An 18,523-nucleotide genomic window follows, 5' to 3' on the forward strand; every position below is an offset into this window, starting at 1 on the left:
CCCCCCCCCCCCCCCGAAAGCACATTGAGAAACTGTACAATTCAAAGAGCCGAAGATGGGATAGATTGAATTTCAGAGTTTTCACCTCTTCTCCATTCTACACCTCTCACTCCTCATCCATAACCATCCAATCCATCACTGCCACGTGGGGTCCAAAATATCAAAAACTAAATGAAATCCACCACAAAGTTCCTCTCATCACCTCATCAAGAACTCCATCTTCAATCAGAAATCCAACATTTCAAATTCTCATAGGAAAAACAACTAGGAAATTACAGTTTTACCCCTCTTCCAACCCAAAATTAACAAGGAAAATCAGGGGTAATTGAAGAAACTTCTCAGTAAGTTAACATACTTTTCAAACTATTCTCTGTTTTCTTGATCCTCTAATCTTTGAGCTCTAAATATTTCCTCTGCAAGGGAAAAAGGAAAGGAAAGGAGAAGGCCAAACCTATTCTATGCTTCACAACACCAATCTAGAGTAGCCAAAGATCGAAGTTCAGACAATGGCAACAATCTCTACAGCCAAGCCCCTAAACTACACAAATTCAGTCTTCTCTTCATCAAGAACAAGCTTAGGACGTCACCAAGAACAGGTAATTTTCTTCACAACAGGCAAACAAGCCAGCAAGAGAGGCAAAGCCAGCACAACCCCATGGCTGATAACCTGCTCAGCAGGCGACCAACAGACAGTTGTGATCGGTCTAGCAGCAGATTCAGGGTGTGGGAAGAGCACTTTCATGAGGAGGCTAACCAGTGTGTTTGGAGGTGCAGCAAAGCCACCAAGAGGTGGAAATCCAGACTCCAATACACTCATAAGTGACACTACAACTGTGATATGTTTGGATGATTACCATTCGTTGGATAGAACTGGAAGAAAAGAGAAGGGAGTTACTGCACTTGACCCAAGAGCCAATGATTTTGATCTCATGTATGAACAAGTTAAGGCTCTCAAAGATGGAATTGCTGTTGAGAAGCCTATTTATAATCATGTCACTGGTCTTCTAGATCCACCTGAGCTTATTAAGCCCCCTAAGATCCTTGTCATTGAAGGCCTACACCCAATGTAAGTTATTTACGGAATCCAATCATAAATATTCCTTTTTCGGTCGCCTATGAGCTGCTGCTTAATCAATTAGTTATGAAATACAGATAACTCTAGGCGTGTTCTCAATATCTATGTGTGATATGTTGAGACATTAGCTATTAAAATATCATCACTAGGCCAATAAGGTCATGCCCAATAATCGTATGAGCCAATTGTCTATGCATTTTAGGAAAATGATTTAGGTATTTTCGGAATAGATAGTCAGATATTTTCGGAATAAATTGTCTAGCCTTTGCTATAAATACTCCTCCACCCTACCAATGTTTTCATCCCAAAAGAAATACAGAGCAGAGTGTAGTAGTATTCTACAAAGTGTCTTATAATCTTTTATCGATTGGTCTTAATAAAGAGTGCGAGTGTTTCCCGCATAAATATCCCTTCACCCTACCAATTTTTTCATCCCAAAAGAAATACAGAGCAAAGTGCAGTAATATTCTACAAAGTGTCTTGTAATCTCTTCTCGATTGGTCTTAACAAAGAATACGAGTGTTTTCCACAAAGAGTTGTGTTCAACCTAAACTTCTCCAATCTGTTTTTCCTTTCTTTCTTGAGAAAAGGGGTGAAATGAATTGGATAGATATATTCATTTTTACAACTTCCTTGTTCTTCGTCCTGCATTCAGTTCTTATGAAGGGATCAATTGAAGTGAAGAATTTTCAACTCTTTGCATTTCCATATGTTTTTTCTTATTTTCTAATAACTCTGATCATCCAAATCTAGCTTTCTGCCTACTTATGAAGGGATTATTTGAAACGAAGAGTGTTTTCCCCTTTGAATCTTCGTATGTTTCCTTATTCTCTGTTATCTGCTCAATCAAACCATTCCATTTTAAAATTTTATGAAATTTCATGCATTGGAGCTATGTTTATGCAGGTATGATTCACGAGTTAGGGATCTGTTAGATTTCAGCATTTACTTGGATATCAGCAACGAGGTCAAATTCGCTTGGAAGATTCAGGTATACATTGATCAAATACAATATGAATTAGCAGGCAGAGCATTCTAAATCTCAACATCTCCAATTAGAAATTGAAATCAAAACGATTGCAGAGAGACATGGCAGAGAGAGGTCACAGCCTCGAGAGTATCAAAGCAAGCATCGAAGCGCGAAAGCCAGATTTCGACGCGTATATCGGTAATAATTAAGCTTCAGAAATTCAAAATCCGCCATAGCTAACAAGATTCAAGAAAGAAATTAGGAAAAACTTACTTGAATCTGAGTGCGATTCTTCGATTTTAGATCCGCAGAAGCAATTCGCCGATGCGGTGATCGAAGTGCTGCCGACGCGATTGATTCCAGATGACTACGAAGGGAAAATTCTTAGGGTTAGGTTGATAATGAGAGAAGGAATCGAGCATTTCAATCCAGTTTACCTGTTCGATGAAGGCTCTACGATCTCGTGGATTCCTTGTGGGAGAAAGCTTACATGTTCTTATCCTGGAATCAGACTATCCTGTGGCCCTGAAACTTACTTCGGTCATGAGGTACTCTTCCTAACTCATGCATTTCATGCAAGAACTTGGGATTTTTTGCTCTCTTTTTTCAGGGGTAAATTAGTAATTTCACGTTTAAATTTTGGACAAAACTTTAAAAATAAATTAATTTTTTAGGTTGGTATCTCTAAACCTTAAGAAAAATATCTAATAAATTTATAAATAATAAATTATTAAGATTTCAAATTTATGGTTTTTTTTTAAAATTTATGGTTAGGGTTTTGTTAGTCCTAAGAATTAATTTTATGTCTAATTAATTAATTTTTAAAATTTTTAATTATAAAAAATTTATTAAAGACAATTTTAAATTTAAAAACTTATTTTAGACTTAAGAAATATATATATATATATATATATATATTAATTAATTAATTAATTAAGTAACAATTTAGTCTCTATTATTTTATGACAAATACTTTGAATATCATATTTTAAAATTTGTATCGATTTAATTAATGGTAAAATATATTGTTAAAATTTAATGAGATTTCTTCGATAATTTGGTCGACGAAATAGCTTAAGAGTGTTTTAAAGAAAAAAAAATGATTAAGGTCAAATGTGTTTATAAATTATGAAAAAAAAAAATAATAATTTGTTGCATTAAAATTGATATACTTAATGAGAATTTTTAAAGTAGGGATTAAATTATTATAATTTTTAAAATACAAGGACTAAATTGTTATATAATAAAGTTTAAAACTACAAGCTTTTTCATTAGTCACCCTTCTAAATTTATGGAATTTTACAATTTAGTCCTTAACGAAGATTTTGTTTTATCGTTTATAATATTGATTTGGATGGAAACCCGACACAAACTGACTCGTGCACCCGTACGATATCGTAAATTCACCGATAACGATCGGTTTGGATGGTGATTTTCAGGTAACTGTATTGGAGATGGATGGGCAATTTGATAAATTGGATGAGCTTATATATGTAGAGAGCCATCTAAGCAACATTTCCACTAAATTTTATGGTGAAATTACACAACAAATATTGGAGCACTCTGATTTTCCAGGAAGCAATAATGGAACAGGCCTTTTTCAGACCATCATTGGCTTGAAAATTAGAGACCTTTATCACCAAATTATAGCCTCCAAACAACTATCTCAAACTCAATCAGCTAACGCTTAAAAGTCGACCCGGGTTGTGTGAGTCGAGAAATTTGAATTTTTTAGTTCAACAATGGTCGGGTGGAGGATTGTCGAGAAATTTGAATTTTTTAGTTCAACAATGGTCGGGTGGAGGATTGAACCGTATCGACTTTTGGAATGGTAGTTAGTAGTTTATCCACTGACCTATTCTCGAGTTGGTTTGGTTTTGGTCATGGTTAAAAATAAGGTTTTTTTTTTCTACTTATTTAGAAAGATCTTCGTTCTCATGAATGAGTTGCTTCTTGTATGGGAGATTTTTGTTTCTCAACTTTAATCTCGGTTAATTCTTCTTCCTCTACCGACTTGAAAATTGGATGCAAGTAAGCATCTGATAAGAATGCTTTTACGTCAAGGTCAGGTTCCGTGCTCCGCTCTAGTGTATCTTTGGCCATTGCTTCCTAAATGAGCAAAAGAAAACAATAGAATATGTAACTTAAGGGAAAATCGTGAAAGTTCACTCAAAGTTTCATGTTTGTTATAGTCACACCGAGAAATAACATTAACCTTTTATATCCATAAACTTGATGCGATTATGCTAGGGTTTGCAAAATGCACAAATAACATGCTAAAAAGGTCGGGAAATTGTTACTCTTAAAACATAGGGGCCAAAATGATATCTTGAAAGTTCATCAACGATTTCGTTAATATACTAACGATTTTTTAAAGAGCTTAAAATTTTCAAAATAATTTAAAAATTTTAAGGGTATTTTTGAAACCCATTTGAATTTCAAAACAAAATATTAATGATACCTTCAAACGTATGAAATCGTTCTAGACTTGAAGAGCTTAGAATTTACCTCAAGAGGGTATTTACGAAAGGCGGGTTCGAACCGGTTCTTGCAGTACTTGTGGAAGAACAATGTCAATATCGGTAAGGCGACGAGCAAGGGAGTAGAATTGGCAGCCTTTTTTGTACTGAGCAAACCCAATAAAAGTAACTGAGATATCAACAAGCTTGCTATGATGCGGCCATGGACATGGGGCCAAAAGGCACCAACACTCTCATATTGCTGATTATATACATTGATGATCTGCACAAATAAACCAGCATTTACAATGCATGATTCAGCAAGACAAAAGATGACGGGACTGAGAAAAATCGAGTACGTCAACCGTGTTACTTCATGATCACAACAATAAGAGAAAATATGTACTAAAGTGTGCCTAGAGATGTCCATGGGGCAAGGGCCGGGCAAGGGGTAGATAGAGAATACAATCCTAGTTCCCGGTAGGGATGTACATGGTCCGGGTTGGGTTGGGTTGAGGGAATTTTTTGGACCAACCCAAAAGTTCGGGTTGGATTGATAACCCAACTCAAAAGTTCAGGTTACTTCAGGATCACACAATAAGAGAAAATATGTATTAAAGTGTGCCTAGAGATGTCTACGGGACAGGGACATCAGGGGTAGACGAAGAATACAATACTAGTTCCTGGTTGGGGAGTACATGTTCCGGGTTGAATTGAGTTGAGGGTATTTTTTGGACCAACTCAAAAGTTCAGGTTACTTCATGACACAACAATAAGAATACAATACTAGTTCCTGGTTGGGGAGTACAAGTTCCGGGTTGAATTGAGTTGAGGGTATTTTTTGGACCAACTCAAAAGTTCGGGTTACTTCATGACACAACAATAAGAGAAAATATGTGTTAAAGTGTGCCTAGAGATGTCTACGGGGCAAGGGCAGGGCAGGGGGTAGACGAAGAATACAATATTAGTTCCTGATTGGGGCGTACATGGTCCGGGTTGGATTGGGTTGAGAGTATTTTTTGGACCAACCCAACCCAAAGTCGAGGTTACTTCAAGGTCACAACAATAAGAGAAAATATATAGTGAAGTGTGCCTAGAGATGTTCACGGGGCAGGGACCGGAAAGGGCGTAGACGGAGTATACAATCCTAGTTCTCGACCCAATTTATCTAATAGGAAGGAATCTCTCCTCACCTCTCTTCCTTCTCCGTTTAAACCAAGATTTCTCACCCTGTTCGGGGCGGATACTCACAGGTCCTTGTATGGTAAATGAACATCTCTAAGTGTGCTCGAGTGCTTTTGAGTACAATGAAAATACTGAATAGTCAAATAATCCGAGTGCTAGATAACGAACCTGATGTCNGAAAATATGTACTAAAGTGTGCCTAGAGATGTCCATGGGGCAAGGGCCGGGCAAGGGGTAGATAGAGAATACAATCCTAGTTCCCGGTAGGGATGTACATGGTCCGGGTTGGGTTGGGTTGAGGGAATTTTTTGGACCAACCCAAAAGTTCGGGTTGGATTGATAACCCAACTCAAAAGTTCAGGTTACTTCAGGATCACACAATAAGAGAAAATATGTATTAAAGTGTGCCTAGAGATGTCTACGGGACAGGGACATCAGGGGTAGACGAAGAATACAATACTAGTTCCTGGTTGGGGAGTACAAGTTCCGGGTTGAATTGAGTTGAGGGTATTTTTTGGACCAACTCAAAAGTTCGGGTTACTTCATGACACAACAATAAGAGAAAATATGTGTTAAAGTGTGCCTAGAGATGTCTACGGGGCAAGGGCAGGGCAGGGGGTAGACGAAGAATACAATATTAGTTCCTGATTGGGGCGTACATGGTCCGGGTTGGATTGGGTTGAGAGTATTTTTTGGACCAACCCAACCCAAAGTCGAGGTTACTTCAAGGTCACAACAATAAGAGAAAATATATAGTGAAGTGTGCCTAGAGATGTTCACGGGGCAGGGACCGGAAAGGGCGTAGACGGAGTATACAATCCTAGTTCTCGACCCAATTTATCTAATAGGAAGGAATCTCTCCTCACCTCTCTTCCTTCTCCGTTTAAACCAAGATTTCTCACCCTGTTCGGGGCGGATACTCACAGGTCCTTGTATGGTAAATGAACATCTCTAAGTGTGCTCGAGTGCTTTTGAGTACAATGAAAATACTGAATAGTCAAATAATCCGAGTGCTAGATAACGAACCTGATGTCGGTAAACCAAGTATGCAAACGCGAAGAAGACGAGTATAAATGGGAGAAGAATCGGAGTGACGACGGCGTAGACGATTCCGAGTAGAAAGTACAATTGTAAGCTTGGTAAAGTTTCAGGAAAATGCACACCTTTTGGGTTCATTGCCTTTTCTCTATCTCTATCAGTTTTCACCAAAAAAAGATTCTTGAGATGAAAGATGACCAACGGTTTCAATCGAAGAATCTCGCTCGCCATTCCAGCCCATCCATCGACCATTATGTACGTAATGAAGAACGTCGCCTTCATCGGTATGGAAACTCCGATCGTCCGAGGAATTCTGCAAAAAAGTGCATAAGAAGGCTTAATATAATGGTGAAATGCATATCATTGAATGTAGGGGGCGAGGCATTACTGTGTAGGAGATTGGTGAANTGAATTGAGTTGAGGGTATTTTTTGGACCAACTCAAAAGTTCAGGTTACTTCATGACACAACAATAAGAATACAATACTAGTTCCTGGTTGGGGAGTACAAGTTCCGGGTTGAATTGAGTTGAGGGTATTTTTTGGACCAACTCAAAAGTTCGGGTTACTTCATGACACAACAATAAGAGAAAATATGTGTTAAAGTGTGCCTAGAGATGTCTACGGGGCAAGGGCAGGGCAGGGGGTAGACGAAGAATACAATATTAGTTCCTGATTGGGGCGTACATGGTCCGGGTTGGATTGGGTTGAGAGTATTTTTTGGACCAACCCAACCCAAAGTCGAGGTTACTTCAAGGTCACAACAATAAGAGAAAATATATAGTGAAGTGTGCCTAGAGATGTTCACGGGGCAGGGACCGGAAAGGGCGTAGACGGAGTATACAATCCTAGTTCTCGACCCAATTTATCTAATAGGAAGGAATCTCTCCTCACCTCTCTTCCTTCTCCGTTTAAACCAAGATTTCTCACCCTGTTCGGGGCGGATACTCACAGGTCCTTGTATGGTAAATGAACATCTCTAAGTGTGCTCGAGTGCTTTTGAGTACAATGAAAATACTGAATAGTCAAATAATCCGAGTGCTAGATAACGAACCTGATGTCGGTAAACCAAGTATGCAAACGCGAAGAAGACGAGTATAAATGGGAGAAGAATCGGAGTGACGACGGCGTAGACGATTCCGAGTAGAAAGTACAATTGTAAGCTTGGTAAAGTTTCAGGAAAATGCACACCTTTTGGGTTCATTGCCTTTTCTCTATCTCTATCAGTTTTCACCAAAAAAAGATTCTTGAGATGAAAGATGACCAACGGTTTCAATCGAAGAATCTCGCTCGCCATTCCAGCCCATCCATCGACCATTATGTACGTAATGAAGAACGTCGCCTTCATCGGTATGGAAACTCCGATCGTCCGAGGAATTCTGCAAAAAAGTGCATAAGAAGGCTTAATATAATGGTGAAATGCATATCATTGAATGTAGGGGGCGAGGCATTACTGTGTAGGAGATTGGTGAATGAAGGCATCCAGTTGCTCAAAAGCTGTGCCAGTCACAATGCTTCCCAAGAACACATTTACTAGCATGAAGTAATAGTACTTAGCTGCTGCCCTTCTTTCCAGCATAGAAACAGCTACATGACCCTCAATTTTGGACATGATCATTAGAACTTTTGGCAGTATAAATAGAAAGATTTTGAGAGTCAAACCAGGAAGGAAGCCCTGTAGAAACGATTTTACGAGCTTCCTGCATAACACAAGAAAGTAGTCAAATGGATCAAAACCCGAGCAGTAGAGATGTCTATTTATCCTGCAGGAACCTGCACCGAATAGTGCAGGAAATCCCAGAAAAAAGGAGAATGAGGGAGGGAGTGAGGAAAGATTTCTTCCCGTTAGATATACGGGGCCAAGGACGGGGATTGTATTCTCCATCCCCGTCACTGTCAAATTCCTAGCATAGGAAGATAAAAATGTATATCGTGGATGGGGAAGGCTTCCCTATATATATATATATATTACAAGTGTCCATTAACCTCGAGTAGTGCGGGAATCCCCGTTCAAAATGAGAATGGGGAGAGATTTTTTCCCGTTTGAAGGGGAATGGGGGAGGGAGTAGGAAAAGATTTCTTCCCGTTATATGTATGGGGCCAGGGACGGGCCCAATTCCCATCCTTGTCCCACCATATCTCCAATTTTTTACATATGAAGATAAAAGATATATATCAAGGGTGGGGAAGGCTTCCCTATCTCCATCCTGCCTTATGGACATCTCTATGGAGCACACATTCAGAGGAAACAATGTGCAATTTCCTGGGACGGAATTCTTCCCGTTAGATATATGGGGTCAGGGACGGAGATTGTATTCTTCATCCCCGTCTCTACCCAATTCCTAGCATATGAAGATAAAAATATATATCGGGGATGGGGAAGACTTCCCTATATATATATTTTGCAAGAGTCCATTAACCTTGCAAGGACTCACCCCGAGTAGTGCGGGAATCCTCGTTCCAAAAGGAGAATAAGGAGAGATTTTTTCCCGTTTGAACGAGGAATGGGGGAAGGAGTAGGAAGAGATTTCTTCCCGTTAGACATTTGAGGCCAGGGATGGAGATCCCCTTCTCTGCCCAATTCCCAGCCCTGTCCACTATATCTCCAAGATAAAGATAGATATCGGGAATGGGGAAGGCTTCCCTATCTCCGCCCTGCCTTATGGACATCTCTATGGAGCACTAGTACAGAGATAACACTGTGCATTTCCCAGGGACGGAATTCTTCCTGTTAGAAAGGAAGAGATTTATTCCCATTAGATCTATGGGGCTAGGGACGGGGATTGTATTCCCCATCCCCGTCTCTGTCCAATTCCCCATCCCTGTCTCCGCCCTGCCTTATGGACATCTATATAAAGCACAAAATACAGAGAAAACAACATGCAAGATATCAGCATCATAATGACTCACAATTCTATGACGGGTCTTAGAAAAGGAGCAACTCGTTCGAGACCTTCCAAATTGGCGAGTGATTGTACGAACGCAATCGGTATCATATAGAAGAACACGAGAGCGAAAACCGACAACGATATGAGTAATTTTCTGATGCTTACAGAAACAAATGGTATAGCCAAGTTCTGCCAATAAACATCAAGAGGCTCAGGAGCCCAATTAGTGAGCCATAACGTGGGATTCTTACTCTGCTGAGTCTGTGCACAAACAGCAGCACCCCATCGAGACTTAAACGAAACAAAAGAAACAGGCAATATTGCTTTCGGATCTTTGACAATTTTCTGCCTCTCCAATGCCATCTAACACATGGGGTTCACACCAATTTAGAATGCTTTATAATGAACAAAGATTTAAGGACTATATGGAGAACTAGCTTACTCGGGCGTCGAGATCCTTCATTTGTCGTTTGTAATACTCGATCGAGTCGACTCTTTTACCGCAAAGTCCGAACCATCCGGTCTGAAAGAAAGAGATCAATAGTTCAAATCTCTAGCCATGAAAACGAACTGATTGGTTTGATGGCTGGGAAGTTGTGTACCTTTCGAGTCGGTCTCTTATCGGGATGCCGTTCGAACTTCAAGATATTGTAGTCCAACCAGTTCTGGAGCCTTGCTCTCTTTTTTGCAAGCTTAGCAAGCTTGTTGGCATTATATACAGCCTAAAAACAAGAAATGAGTTACAAAAGTAAATAGCAGCCAAAGAAAAGGTGGTCATGAATCATGGTATTATGGAAATGAGTTACCTGATGAGAAAGATAGTGTTGAGGATGATTTTTATGGAAGTATTGATCAACTGTATCCGAGTTCGAGCGACCGGATGAATGTGGTACGTTTCTAACCAACACCTGCAATATATACAGGAGAGATGTTAGTTCGGGGGAGAGAGTTAGGAAGAAATTTCTCCTCATTAGTTAAATGGGGCTGGAGACGGGGGATGGATTCCCCATCCCGTCTCTGCCAACTGCAATATATATTATATTTTGAAATAGGATAAGGAGACGGGGAAAGGGACATGGAAGGTTTCCGCTCCACTTTACCCTGTGGACATCTCTATGCGAATAGGTGAAATAAAATTTCAATTTTCGTAGTCGATAACAATGAACAGACGGAACGAAATCGAAGAATTCAATCCAAAATTTTCTGATATTGAAAAATGGTTATCAAAAGAAGTACTAGGAAGTAATAAGATTGTTGACTCACAGTAAATTGATCGGCACATCTGCGTTGGGACGCCAAGAAATTCAATCTCATTCGTGCTATATTGTCATATTCTTTGTAAAGCATGAAACAAATCCATAGGGTAAACAAATACTCCAATCCTATATGAGCAAAAAACCTGAAACAAGAATGTAATAATTTGGCATAAACACACATATTTCAGCATTTTCGAACACCCAAGCCCCCAAGTGGGATTTTACAATCCCTCCTATTATTAAGGGCTAGTGTCCTTGTTGGCACACCGCCTGGTGTCTGTTTCTCCAATCGACGTGGGATCTCACAATCCACTCCCATTAGGGACCAGCGTCCTCGTTGGCACACCGCTCGGTGTTTGTTTCTCCAACCGATGTGATCTCACAATCCACTCACATTAGGGATCAGCGTTTTCGCTGGCACACCGCCCGGTGTCTGTTTCTTCAACCGATGTGGGATCTCACAATACACCCCCATTGGGGCGCAACGTCCTCTCTGACACACCGCCCAGTGTTTGTTTCTCCCACCGATGTGGGATCTCATTAATCCACCCCTACTAGGGGCCCAATGTTCCCACTGGCACACCGCCCAGTGTTTGTTTCTCCATGTGAGATCTCACTATTCACCCCACTAGGGGCAATGATACAATTTGTAACAGCCTAAGCTAATCGCTAGCCGATGTTGTTCTTTTTTGGCTTTCTCTTTTGCGTTTTTCCTCAAGGATCTAAAACGTAGACGGTTTCCACACCCTTATAAGGAATGTATGGCTTCCATCTCCAACCGACATGGATATCGTTCATGTATTTGTGCTTTAAGATGAGGAGATAAGCTGACCTTATGGAATGAGGACGAACATTGGATATTGAAAGCTTATCAATGTTGCTTACAACCAATTCTTTCCTTAGGAAGGAGAGTGTCCCACTAGACACATTGACTGGGATGAGAACAAGTAGCGCAACAATCGCTATTGGGAAGAATATCTTCAACCTGTCAATAAGTCAGAAATAACTACCTTATAAATTGTTTATAAAACCAACAAAATTCTCCTTTTTGTTAATTTAGAATAATTTTTAATAGATAATTTTCATTTTCTAATATAATTTCTTTTAAAAATATAAAATTATTTTAATAAATTTAATAATATTTCATAATAAAAAAAAAGTATTTTCTAAAAATTTAAATTTCATTTTTTCAATATTTAATTTTTTTTCTGGTTAGATAATTTTCATTTTCTAATATAATTTATATTAAAAACATAAAACATTTTAATAAATTCAATAATATTTCATAACCAAAAATGTACTTTTAAGTTTTTAAAAATTTAAATTTCATTTTTTTTATTAATTTGGAAAAAAAAATTAATAGATAATTTTCATTTTCTAATATAATTTCTATTAAAAAATATAAAACATTTTAATAATTTCAATAATATTTCATAATAAAAAATTTATTCCTATTATAAAATTTCTAAAAATTCAAATTTCGTGAACAACATTTTTTTTTTTTAATTCTTCAAACATATTTACTAAATTAAATGAAACAACAAAAAAAAAAATATATATATATATATATAAAATAGTGGCGGGTAAGGGTAATTGGGTGGATTCCTTTGGGATGGTCCCACCCGGCTCCGGCCCAGCCAATTGAAAAGAAGAAAAAACAATATCTTAAAAAGAAAATAAAAAAAATAAAAAAAACAGTGGGTTCTGTTACATGAACACAACTGTCCACAACTATGATATCGTGCATTTTGAGCATAAACTCAACTGCTTTGCTTTGAGTTTCTCCAAAAAGCCTCACACCAATCGAGAGTGTATTCTTATATTATAAACCCTCGAACAAAATACGTCTCCCCTTAATCGAGACTCAACTCTTCTGGAGCCTTAGTCATTTTTTACTGTCTTTGAGGAGGCTTGACTCATTTTTATTTTTTGAGTCCTTTGTTCGACATTCGAGGATTTGCCATCTATTGGCACGGTAAGTTTATGGCATGGCTCTGATACCACGTTAGATGAACACGACTCTCCACGATAGTATGATATTGTCCATTTTGAGCATAAGCTCTCGTGGCTTTGTTTTGAACTTTCTCAAAAGGTCTCACACAAATGGAGAACAAATGGAGAGTATATTCTTAGATGACCATTTTCTAAATTAACTAACCTGGGACACTTTCATCCTAACATTCATCCTAACATTGAAATTCTGTTTCTCTTTACAAATCTGTAAAAAAGAATTCAAGAATCCTTTTCCAAAGAGGAAGAACACTACAAATAAATTCAAAAATCAAAAACACAAAGTGAAAAAAGAGCAAAATCCATTAAAAACAAACATAAAAACGGCCAAAATCCCCAAACAGAACAGATTCAGACGGCAAAAAGTGCTCAAAATCAAATCAAAATCAAAATCAAAATGAACTCAACAAGAACAATGGGAGAGAAGATGAACAAACCCGAGAGTATAAATCCTGAGAAAAACAGCAGAATCAAATCCAGCATGGCTAATAATCTCATCTTCGCTCATCTTCAAAGCCGCCGGCATCCATTTCAAGAATGTGAAGTAAGTCCAAATGTTGAGATTAACATATTTCCGCACAGAACTTCCGGAGGCGCGAGGACTATTTCGTCCGCCATTGATGTACCATTTCGGAAAATAAACTCTGTCGTTGATCGGTTGAATCCGCAGAATCGCAAAAGCAAGAAGGAACACAACCGCAGTGATGATATTGATTAAGGCGGAAACTCCAATATCCGCGAGAGTCGCCATTGTAGGGCACAGAGATTTCTAGAGAGAGAGAAAAAGGGAGAGGGAAATGAAAGGATTTATCAGGAGGTTGAAGAAGAAAGGAATATGAAGAAATTTCTGAATGTGATTGATTATCAATGGAAGGATTTAACCGCTTGAGAGCATATTTTTGCTTGTGGGAATTGGTTTCTGACTTCCGCAATCCGCCATTTCTACTGCAACTGTGACAGAGCTTAGAGAGAGAGACACACATATTCTACTTTTTAAAAAGAATTAATAAAATAATAATAATAATAATAATTTCTTTAACTTACAGTTTTTAAAAATTAAAAAATTATCTTGTTCTTTTAAATATTTTATTAATTCCAAATTTTTAAACACTTCCATCTTTAAATTTATAATAAAAAGTTTAAAAAATATTTTAAACTTTTTTAAAAAAATTAAATTTTTAGTATAAAGAGTTTGTATCCGGTTTAAAAAATACCATGAGTATAAATGTTTACAGATCGTGGTGACTTCCGCCTAGTTCTGATACCAGTTGTTAAGATCGCACAATAACGCACAGTTGATCTAGATGAACACAAATAACAGGATAGAGAAAATGCAAGGGGACTATTTAGCTAAGGGTTTTGTATTGATGACCGCAGATATGTACTCTCTATATTCTTTGTATTCTCTCTGTAGTCATCAATACAAAACGTTTAGCCAAATATTCTCCTTGCATTTTCTCTGTTTTTTGTGTTCATCTAGATCAAGTGTGTACGTTGTTGTGTGATCCTAACACTGTGATTTGTAAAGGTTTGATATTTGAATTTTATTATTTTAGTGATTAATGTAACATATATTATAAATAAATAAGATTTTTAAAAATAATTATAAAAAGAACCATAGGCAAACAGAGAATTGGTTGGGTTGGATTGTGATTCTATTCGGATTGGTTGGGTTCGTCTATTCAAGTTGTTCAGGTTCGGGTCTTCAATCTAACCAACCTGAAATTTTAGATCAGACGGTATTCCAGTTCATCTCCATTTTAGTAGGAAAGAGAAGCCAGTTGTACTTCATNCTCTCGCCATTTCAACCCATATTCTAATGTAGCCCACAGCTCGCCCCAAACCCTACCCAGCTTTCCAGGCCATCCAATCTCCGTCATTCCACTTTAGCTCACCTCCAACCACCTCGAAAGACCAACTCTCATTCAACGAAGCGGACCGAAGTAATATTATAATATTTATAAAATAAAGAAAATAAAATATTAAATCAATTTCTCTATTTTTTTTCATTTATTTATTAATTTTAAAAAATAACACTACTAGTGCGGGAGATGTTATTGTTGTCATGTTGTTACTTGGAGAATGATGCTTTAAGAAATGAATTATATTATATATATATATATATATATATATATATAATAATAATAATATATAAAGAAGGTATATATATATATATATATATAAATATATAAAGAAGGTGGTTTGCTAAGTGGTGGCAACGTGAGATCACCATTAATTAATCAAAGCATGCACTCTAGATTTATGCTTTCAAACCATAGTAATGAGTTAGGGCCACTTTTTTAAAGTTAAATATTCGAATCTAATAGGTCCTTAAACTTTTAATTCAATAGTTACGTAACTTTACAAATATCTAATCGATTCTTAAACTTCCAGTCTTTTACCAATATATTCCTCGCACATTCAAACATTTTAAAATCAATGATCAGTTGGATTGGGTTGGGTTTGGGCTGATTCATGAGCTCTCTTAAAATTAGATTATGTTGAACGAAACCGAGATAAAGCGGAAGTTATCTATTAAGGATAGGACTAGGCAAATGGAGGTCTATGAGCTTCAGTAAGGCCTACTCTCTTAAGTCTATAGGAGTAAAGACAGACACTCTAGCTAACAACTGAACTCAGAGCCCTTATTACTATTATATTACACACAACTGTAAAGAAGCCTAGATGCTATCGAAGTAAAGGATCCCCGACCTAAAAAGAGGCTTTCAGTTGGACCAGATGAGTAGGGATGCAGCTCCATGACCGCTCGTCATTCTAGTAAGTTACCTGCAAATTTTAATTAAATATTTTAAAATAAATAATATATATTTTACAAACTACCATTTTACTTTAATTAAAAATAAAATTTAAATAAACGACTCAAACAACTCGAACAAACCCACCGAAAAAGTTTACGACCCGAACGGAGACTTTTCAATATCAATATTTCCCCCACAAACAAGGACTTATGAATATGCAAATAAGCACTTTTCAATACTAAGAACAACAATATGTTACAAGAAACTGCCCAAACTAACTCAACAATAAACTCTTAACGAACTCATAAAACAGTATATACTTTCAACAATTTTGTATTATCCCAAAAGAACTTTCCCCAACCCCATTTACAATATTCTTAACTCAAATCCCCTAATCGAAACCGCCAAATTCAAGTATGAAACTGCCAAATTCTATTCTATAACCAGAAATTCATGCACTCACCGGCGAATCTCCAACAAACTTCACGATTCACTCTCTCAGTTAACATGAAAGAACTCGAAGAAGAAGCCCCCAAATCCAAGAAGAAGAACTGAAGTTCATCTTCACCGATGTCGATTTCAATCCTTGAATCCTGCAAGAAGAGGAAGAGAAGGCCTAAGCTGTTTGGATTCCAAACGTTCGGCGACCCCGGATCACCGATCAGCCCTGCCGGGCCGTTTCGTGAGAATATAAGAATCTTTCTTCAACAATGTGCAGAGATTGAAGAGTATAGAATTCAAGATATGCCCATATGGTGCACTCTCCTCGTTCATGAAAACAGAAGCTTCGTTGTTCCACTTTACACCATTGAAGAGGATGTGAAGCTCTCCCCAAAGCCCTACTGCGATCAATGCAGATGTTCTGGTTTGAATTCTTTATCCGCAGTGAGTTTCTGTTTCCTCCATGGATTCGATTCATGGCTCATCTAATTCTGTATTGAATTTTGTCTGTTGCAGGGTGGAGTAATCATTTTGTATCGAAAAGAAAATATCATATCATCATACCTTTGGATGATCGGTGGAATAAACGTTTAGATGATGGATTTGATCTTGATGATCAGACTCATCTTCTCCATGGCTTGATTCACTGCAATGGCTTCGGGCATTTGCTTTGCATCAATGGCATCGAAGGAGGATCCAAGTTTCTTTGTGGCAGAGAAGTTATGGATCTTTGGGACAGAATCTGCACAAATCTAAGAACAAGGTGTAAAGAATTAATGTTACAAAAGCGTTAGTAAACTGATGGCAAAAGAAATCTTGTCTAACTATCTGTTTGATTCCTAGGAAAATTACAGTTGAGGATTTGTCCAAGAAAAGATCAATGGATCTTCGTCTACTTCATGGCGTGGCCTATGGACATCCATGGTTTGGGCGATGGGGATACAGATTCTGCCGAGGAAGCTTCGGTGTTAAAGAACACCATTACAGTAGAGCTTTGGAAATCCTCAGTTCATTGGAACTGGACAAGATAATGCATGATGTTGATGACACAGATCGAGGAACAGAGATGAAGCAAATCATTCGACATTATAGAAATCTCAGCGAAACACAATTGATTACATTGAAAGATCTACTGAAATTCATGTTGACAGTAAAATACGTTACCACGATTCAGAAGAAATCGATCCAACCAATCGTGAAATCTCCTCCTCCTTCCAGACAATCTCTGCAGCGAATCAAGCAGCCTTCTCTGGTGAAGGAGAAGCAAATACGGTACAGAAAATTCGCCACCGCAATCTCGAATATGGATAGCCGATGGCCGGCGAGACGGTTAGAATACGCGGCGGAAGTGATTGTGAAAGCGCTGGAAGAAAAGAAATCAGACAAATCCAGCCATGGCGGAAATGGAATGACTCGACAAGAAGTTCGAGATGCTGCTCGCCTTCACATTGGCGACACAGGATTGCTCGATTATGTTCTAAAATCACTGAACAATGTGATTGTAGGGAACCAGATGGTTCGCCGCGCAGTAAACCCTAAAACGCGGATTTTGGAATACACGATTCACGAACTCAGAAATGGCGTTCAATTAACGGAAGAGCAAGAATCAACACAAAATTCAGAACCGATTTCAACTCCTGGAAATGATATTTACAGCGACGTTCTATGTCTATACAGAATCATTTTCCTCGATTATCCAGAATCAGAAATGGTAGAACTAGCAACACAAGGAGTTCTCGATAGCAAACATTTTGCCAAAGAATGGCCTCTACGAGACGAAGAAGGTCATCTACTAACCTTCATTATCAGATTGACGCCGAGGCTGGCTTTTACACAGTCGGAATCGGAGTTGAAGAGCGATTTCATGCCGTCCGGCGAGGTAGTGGTTCTTCCATTACACGCAACGATCGGAGAAGTGAAAGAAGCAGCAGAAAAAGCCCTAAGAGACACATATTACGTTACGGAACAGTTTGAGGTTATGGATATCGACAATTTGGAGACCTCCGAAGACAGAGAGGTGATTTTCGGAGCGGCGGAATCGGGAGCGGAGTTGTTTGTGAAAGGAATGGGGATGGATTTTGAGACGCCATTGAAGTACCAAGGAGGAGTTGATACTTGGAAAGTCCGGTGCGAGTGCGGCGCCGGCGACGACGACGGCGAGAGGATGGTGGCCTGTGACATCTGCGAGATCTGGCAGCACACTCGCTGCTGTGGAATTGACGACGCCGATAACGTCCCGCCGCTGTTCGTCTGCGTCGCCTGCTGCGATTCGCTTGGCCAGTTGAGGATCTGAAAAGGAACAATCGCCGCCGGAGATTTGATTCTCCGTCGAGATTTTGTAGTTTTAGAAAAGATTTGAATGAACATGCAAATATCAGCATATTCAATTTTGGAAAATGAAAAAAAAAAAAAAAAAAAAAAAAAAAAAAAAAAAAAAAAAAAAA

The 18,523-nt window shown here is 38.3% G+C and overlaps 3 protein-coding genes and 2 long non-coding RNA genes across 7 annotated transcripts; 2 read left to right on the forward strand and 3 right to left on the reverse strand.

The window, feature by feature from the left end:
* The first annotated feature begins 69 nt into the window (after window positions 1-69).
* On the forward strand, window positions 70-3,961 carry LOC111809883 (phosphoribulokinase, chloroplastic-like). 2 transcript variants are annotated; one of them, XM_023696354.1, is made up of 6 exons: window positions 70-341; window positions 421-1,066; window positions 1,982-2,066; window positions 2,159-2,243; window positions 2,349-2,593; window positions 3,485-3,957. In XM_023696354.1, the coding sequence occupies exons 2-6, from the start codon at window positions 507-509 to the stop codon at window positions 3,734-3,736; spliced, it is 1,227 nt and encodes a 408-aa protein (XP_023552122.1). In that variant the 5' UTR covers window positions 70-341; window positions 421-506; the 3' UTR covers window positions 3,737-3,957. The 2 variants fall into 2 exon arrangements, 1 of the variants encoding a protein (XP_023552122.1); XR_002817329.1 differs by lacking the exon at window positions 70-341 and having other exon boundaries at window positions 348-1,066; window positions 3,485-3,790; window positions 3,839-3,961.
* Window positions 2,025-2,602, reverse strand: LOC111809887. Its single transcript, XR_002817330.1, has 2 exons — window positions 2,483-2,602; window positions 2,025-2,412 (listed from the first exon to the last, which is right to left on the reverse strand). It is a non-coding gene; the product is annotated as an uncharacterized LOC111809887 (long non-coding RNA).
* Window positions 3,962-3,963: 2 nt separating the features above from the next.
* Window positions 3,964-13,811, reverse strand: LOC111809882 (CSC1-like protein At1g32090). The gene is made up of 11 exons (XM_023696353.1): window positions 13,317-13,811; window positions 11,702-11,854; window positions 10,877-11,012; window positions 10,420-10,521; window positions 10,216-10,335; window positions 10,056-10,136; window positions 9,636-9,976; window positions 8,180-8,425; window positions 7,780-8,104; window positions 4,554-4,787; window positions 3,964-4,154 (listed from the first exon to the last, which is right to left on the reverse strand). The coding sequence occupies exons 1-11, from the start codon at window positions 13,628-13,630 to the stop codon at window positions 3,981-3,983; spliced, it is 2,226 nt and encodes a 741-aa protein (XP_023552121.1). The 5' UTR covers window positions 13,631-13,811; the 3' UTR covers window positions 3,964-3,980.
* Window positions 13,812-15,396: 1,585 nt separating this feature from the next.
* LOC111810606 lies at window positions 15,397-17,982 on the reverse strand. Of its 2 annotated transcripts, XR_002817414.1 has the most exons (5): window positions 17,877-17,982; window positions 17,244-17,442; window positions 16,644-16,821; window positions 16,102-16,231; window positions 15,397-15,666 (listed from the first exon to the last, which is right to left on the reverse strand). It is a non-coding gene; the product is annotated as an uncharacterized LOC111810606 (long non-coding RNA). The 2 variants fall into 2 exon arrangements; XR_002817413.1 differs by lacking the exon at window positions 17,877-17,982 and having other exon boundaries at window positions 16,644-16,831; window positions 17,244-17,328.
* LOC111810605 (PHD finger protein MALE MEIOCYTE DEATH 1) lies at window positions 16,175-18,480 on the forward strand. The gene is made up of 3 exons (XM_023697334.1): window positions 16,175-16,503; window positions 16,596-16,842; window positions 16,923-18,480. The coding sequence occupies exons 1-3, from the start codon at window positions 16,209-16,211 to the stop codon at window positions 18,370-18,372; spliced, it is 1,992 nt and encodes a 663-aa protein (XP_023553102.1). The 5' UTR covers window positions 16,175-16,208; the 3' UTR covers window positions 18,373-18,480.
* Window positions 18,481-18,523: the final 43 nt, after the last annotated feature.

The sequence above is a fragment of the Cucurbita pepo genome, chromosome LG14 (genome assembly GCF_002806865.2).
Source record: "Cucurbita pepo subsp. pepo cultivar mu-cu-16 chromosome LG14, ASM280686v2, whole genome shotgun sequence".
In the NCBI taxonomy this organism is placed as follows: Eukaryota; Viridiplantae; Streptophyta; class Magnoliopsida; order Cucurbitales; family Cucurbitaceae; genus Cucurbita; species Cucurbita pepo.